Source organism: Priapulus caudatus, unplaced genomic scaffold (genome assembly GCF_000485595.1).
Source record: "Priapulus caudatus unplaced genomic scaffold, Priapulus_caudatus-5.0.1 Scaffold25, whole genome shotgun sequence".
Classification (NCBI taxonomy): domain Eukaryota; kingdom Metazoa; phylum Priapulida; class Priapulimorpha; order Priapulimorphida; family Priapulidae; genus Priapulus; species Priapulus caudatus.
The window spans coordinates 94,278-99,818 of record NW_014577086.1 but is presented as its reverse complement, the minus strand read 5'-3'; the positions used below and the strand labels follow the sequence as shown (position 1 = coordinate 99,818).

General features: G+C 43.9%; 1 protein-coding gene across 1 annotated transcript in view; it reads left to right on the top strand.

The window, feature by feature from the left end:
• The window catches only part of LOC106814058 (polypeptide N-acetylgalactosaminyltransferase 2-like), a 124,652-nt gene extending 119,867 nt beyond the window's left edge, over window positions 1-4,785 (top strand). The window contains exons 11-14 of the mRNA XM_014818331.1: window positions 1,780-1,863; window positions 2,099-2,225; window positions 2,922-3,038; window positions 3,230-4,785. Coding sequence (XP_014673817.1) covers window positions 1,780-1,863; window positions 2,099-2,225; window positions 2,922-3,038; window positions 3,230-3,391 — 490 coding nt within the window. The 3' untranslated portion in view covers window positions 3,392-4,785. The remainder of the gene's footprint in view (window positions 1-1,779; window positions 1,864-2,098; window positions 2,226-2,921; window positions 3,039-3,229) is intronic.
• The last annotated feature ends 756 nt before the right edge of the window (window positions 4,786-5,541 follow it).

The window sequence follows — 5,541 nt, the reverse complement described above, 5'->3', positions numbered from 1 at the left end:
AGTTTCGTTTTGCATGATACAGGCAGGCATGGTGTAATGTTTAAAAAAGTGTAAAGATGCAGGATCTGATCTATATGCAGTATATTATTAATGCATGATTTGAAGGGTAACTGATAGTGACAAGTATAATATTGCAGTTCTTAATTATCCAGGGGCGTAGCTACCATAACGCAGATACGCAGTTGGGTACACATCATTTCACCAAACATTTTTTTATTGCAGAGAGAGAGAGGGCGAGAGAGAGAGAGAGAGAGAGAGAGAGAGAGTCATGCAGTCAGTCAGACTAAATTGTTTATAAACAAATAAGACTGCCAAAACAATGCCGTCTTCTTCTCGGGTCACTACACTACACTCGGCCCAGCCACTGCAGCACACAGGACTTGGCACGGTGGTTGAAAGCCTCCAGGGCTACAGGGCTCTGGCAATAATAATATAATAATAATAATATAAGGGGCATATCAGGAGATGTCCCATAGTCTGGTCCTCCCCGCAGTCGCATTCGATTGGACCATCTTCAGTGTATCCCCATTTCTGCATGAGTGCCCTACATCGACCAAAACCTGTCCTGAGGCGATTTAGGCACAACCACGTCGGCCATACCTCGTTGGCTCTGGGCGGGAGGGATTCCTGGGATCTGAGTGAAAGCTTATGTTGGCTTGCCTGAAGATGCTTTGACCATTGGGCGATGCCGTGGTGGCCGTGGGGGTTTGGGGAATGCCGTGATGTGATGTGATGTGCAATGAGTGATGTGTGTGTTTGAGCACACACACGCGCCCACACGCACCCGCACACGCATACGCTCGCACGCACGCACGCACGCACGCACTCACGCACGCACGCACGCACGCACGCACGCACGCACACAGAGAGGGAGAGAGAGAAATAGAGAGTTTAAGAATGTACGTTAGTTCAACATGTCTTGATAATAAAACGAAAATTACATGATTAGTTTTAGTGATCTTTAGTGATCACATCTTGTTGATCACGAAGAGAATAGTTCTACTAAAAAGATAATTGTCGTAGTCAGAATGAAGGCTGTACATTTACTCAAAAGTGCCTCAAATACCATCTCCTGCAATGTACATTTTCAACATTTTTTGTGGGATGACTAGGCGCCTAGTGTGAGACATGTGCAAATATTAATTCTGGCTACAGCAGCTCCACTTGAATGTAACTGTGTACTAGCAAAAGGGAAGGCACAATTTCTATCCAACTTCAGTATTTTAATTGGGGTTTTAATTATTTTCCATTGATATCAAACGGTAAATATCAATGTGTAATCAAATATAAATATTGTATGTATGAAGGCCAATTTAATTTAAGTGCACTCATAAGTGCAATAGACTTTTTCCCCTGACCTTTCCTGCGGATTTATTGGTTTTTGTGAATTGTTTGTATCCATGCAGGCATGCTTGGCAAATTCCCTTTGGCTCTTGATATTGCCTGACAATTGGCATCACTGTTTTAAACAGTGTAAGGGTTTGTGTCACCCAAGGAGCTGTATTATAGACAAAATACAGCTCCTAGGTTTTGCCCACCAGAATTACGTTTTTGTATAATCGGCTGGCTGATCAAGGGCTGCATAATTCCGTTGGTAGTGTCTATGGCGAAAACCATCCGAATCTGGAGAGGTCGGCAGCTAGCATACGTGAGCACCCTAAACTAACTCACCTCGGACTAAGTGCGTTCTTATGACAGTGAGAAGACTTGGTTGAGCAGAAGATGGTTGTTCATTTGTCGATAAAACATCATAACAGAAATGCATTTGCATCTTTGCAGCATACGAAATCGCTTGGAACTGAAGGAGAGGCTGCATTGCAAACCATTCAAGTGGTACATTGATAACGTCTATCCAGAGTTGAAGTGAGTCAATGAGCCTTTAACCAAAGTCATCTTCTATATATGGATGCACTTGTTGATAAAGTGAATGGTAGCTTTATACATATGTGTGCACATAAATCACAGATGAAATTTATTCTATGCGCTTTTGTTTTTTTCGTGTTATTGATGAAACCATGTATTTATAACTTAGTGCCATTGAATCTTTAACATCTTGCGTCATGATTGTAGCCTATTCACAGTTGTAATAATATTGCAGAGTACCAGATAAACAGGACTTGGCATTCGGATCCATTCAGCAAGGTGTTATGTGTCTGGACACCATGGGTCATCTGAGTGGACAGACTGTGGGGCTTTATAGTTGCCATTTCTCCGGTGGGAACCAGGTGGGTCTTCCTACTAGCTATCACTACTGACCGTAGCTTATGGGCAACTTTGTTAGAATTGTAGGGTTTGACTTTCTCTTAGGCAGTGATATTTGGTAGGCATCAGACATGTGATATTAGCAAGAGTTGATGGTGCTTATCGTATATGACCAAATCTTCGTATCGGAACACAAGTGTCACTAGCTTTATTGCAGTAAATTTACGTATATGTGCACTTATATGTATCTATATATAATTATTTATTTATTTATTTATTTATCATCTGCGAATTTCTTTGGTCCAGCATTAATTACATGTGTTCATGTCATAACATATGGTACATATGACACCCAGTGGTGCTGATAGGGTCTATGTCTCCCTGGGTACTGCCAGAACGTAATGGATGGTAACTATCTGATATGGTTAGGGTTAGGGAGTAGGTGTAGGCGACTCCCTAGTATAGACTCGTTAGTGGAGTAGGCGAGGTACGGTCCGGCATATTAGATAGTATCAGGGTACGTTCCGGCAGTACCCAGGGAGACATAGACCCTGGCAGCCCCAGTGGTACTGATATCAACATGACAGATTTACAATCACTATGATTGTTACAAGTGTGTCAATGTTTCGGCAGAATCTTACTCCGCACTCTTATTTTTTCATTGCATTATCTTGTTATAGGACTAATGTTTTTACACATTTGTCTTATACGTTTTACAGGAATGGGCATTTACCAAGACAGGTGCTATCAAACACGGTGATCTGTGTTTGGACGTCGTTAAGTTCGACCTTGGCTCATCGATACATATGCGGCCATGTACCGGAACGTCATCGCAGGTGCGTGCTCAGCGTGCAATGTATCACTGAATGCATAAATTCCATTTCACAAGCAGTATGTAGATATCCAGAATGTGGTCTAACTGGACAATGCTATCTGGCCTGACTGACCAGATCAGCATCTTTGCCCATGCTTTTTGTTGTTGCTTACTGCACGTAACTACTGACACACCTGCTTTTCTGCTTTGCAGAAGTGGCTGCGGGTGGAAAACGACCGCATGCTGAGGCATGCCATACAGGGAGTCGAACTGTGCATAGACAGCCAGCATCACGCCGCCAAGGGACTCACGATAGAGAAGTGCAACAAGAAAGAACTGACGCAGATGTGGAAATTTTCACTGAACAAGTTGTGATCGACTGCACTTGCTGTGTGACGACCGGCACAGTCGTGACTGCAAATGTATAGATGCAGTGGGAGTGCTACGGCGAGTTGGCGATGCGTGAGGAAACGTTGACTGTCCCCGACTTAGGGTTAACATCGTGAGATACCGCGCTAGCAGTTAGCAGTCTGGAATTGATCGACGGCGTGCAATGACCCCCATTAGCTGGTGCCGTGACGACGCCTTGAGAGCAGACGATGATGCACTGACGTCACGCATCAAGCTAGCAGAAATGCATCTGACTGCAATCCTAGTTGCCTTTATACTCCAAGTTCACCAAATGGATTGGTGGTATGTAGCTATTGCAGCATGCGGCATCTAGGCATGGTTCAGGGAGCAGTAGAGCGAATACAAGGCAAGGTGTAGGCAAGGCTCTGCAGGGCTAAGGTTTCACAGTGCCTCCCTAAGCAGCTGGGATGAGAGCCTGGAAAGCAGTAGTGGTAGAAGCCTCCATGCCATGGTCAATAATGGGATCAGGGTTGGAAAGCTGGTCAGCAGTGGGCGTTTGGACGGCACGATGACTGATGAAAGCCTCAAGAAATGCCGTCGAAGGACTGCTTAATCGCATGGTCATTGATTGGGTTGGGACGGTGTGGTCATTAATAGGTGCCTTGATGGTTTGATCAGTGGTGGAAGGCAGAACAACAAGCTGGATAGTGTGGTCACCAACAGGAGGCTCAGACGGTGTGGTCAGTGATAGAAGGCTGACCAACATGCTGGACCGGGTGGTCACCAACTGGAGGCCTAGACAGCATCGTCAGTGATGGAAGGCTGGATGGCAACCTCATCAAATGGAGGTGGGATTGTGTGGTCACCGATGGTGGGTGGAATAGCTTGCCTAGCCACAAAAACCTGGAAACATTTGGTCCAGCATTTGCAGCTGGGTGGTCCAGCCGACTACTGGAAGATGGACAACATGCTAAAGGATGTATGGGGAGCTCCAGCACGTCTCAATGTCCGAAGGCTGGGCCGCACGCTTAATTTGTTATGCAAACAATTCTGTTTCAAACTATTAAAAGAAATGGATCTGAAGAAATCCGAAATCTGTAATAGGATTCTTCGTGCATAAAAAACTTGAATTCTTGCACTTGCTGTCACAATGTGCTTTCTGCTCTTGCACTTCACTTGGAGTGACAAAACAAAACAGCGATTGTTCTACTGCTATACCCTTGTCTACACGTATTATTGCTGTTAAGCCTTGTTGCCGCTTCTGTGAGTGTGATGATGAAGATCTGTTATCTCTACAGATGCTAACGTCTATATTGTGTGTCCTGTGGACCGGCTGTGTTTCCTGCAGGTGGCCAGCGTTCAAAGCAGATGCTCAAGCAAGCAGCTCAAAACGAGTGTTTAAAGTCAGCGAGCGTTTTTCGTGCGTTTTTCACGAGAAGATTAGATGTATAGAAGGCGCATTTAGTAGAAATAGGTGATACCGGCACTGTATACCTTGAGAGGCAAGCGAAGAGAGACTATAGAGGCAAAACAACTCTAGAAAGAACTCTGAAGAGAAGGCTATGCTTAATTTCATCATTGTTATGTTCATGCAAATGTAGATATAATTCCTACTTTAAATTGTCAAAACATGAGCGAATAAGAACCTCGTCTTTTGACATGGTGTATATATCGTTACAAAACATTCACTTGCCTGACAAATTCATTGGTCACAAATGAAGCACGGCCATGACTATATATGTGACAATTATATTCCTTTAGACATATGCTTCGTTAGCTGACCAGTATAGCTTAACAGTACGCTTAACATGTTATACGAATTTTTATTAGGCTAACACGGGAATATCTGGTAGGTCGTTGCAAGCACGACAGGGAATTGAATGGCTGTAATTACTACTGCAGTTGGTACAACTTCACAGTCATAGGTAAAGTCCTATCTGTCAATACCAATTGCAAGGACACGTAGATATACAGGAGCTCGGTATATCAGTCTAGTCATATGGTAATTTTTATCTAGCAACCATGAGCTAGTAAATCGGTCCATTTGGCATATTTACTACCCTGCAATATGTGGCGAGTGAATCTTCGAATGATATTGCCGGTTACATGTGAGTTGTGTTGTGAGGACGAGGAAATCTCTAGTCGAGTCAAACGTCCCATGTACTCGCTTGAAA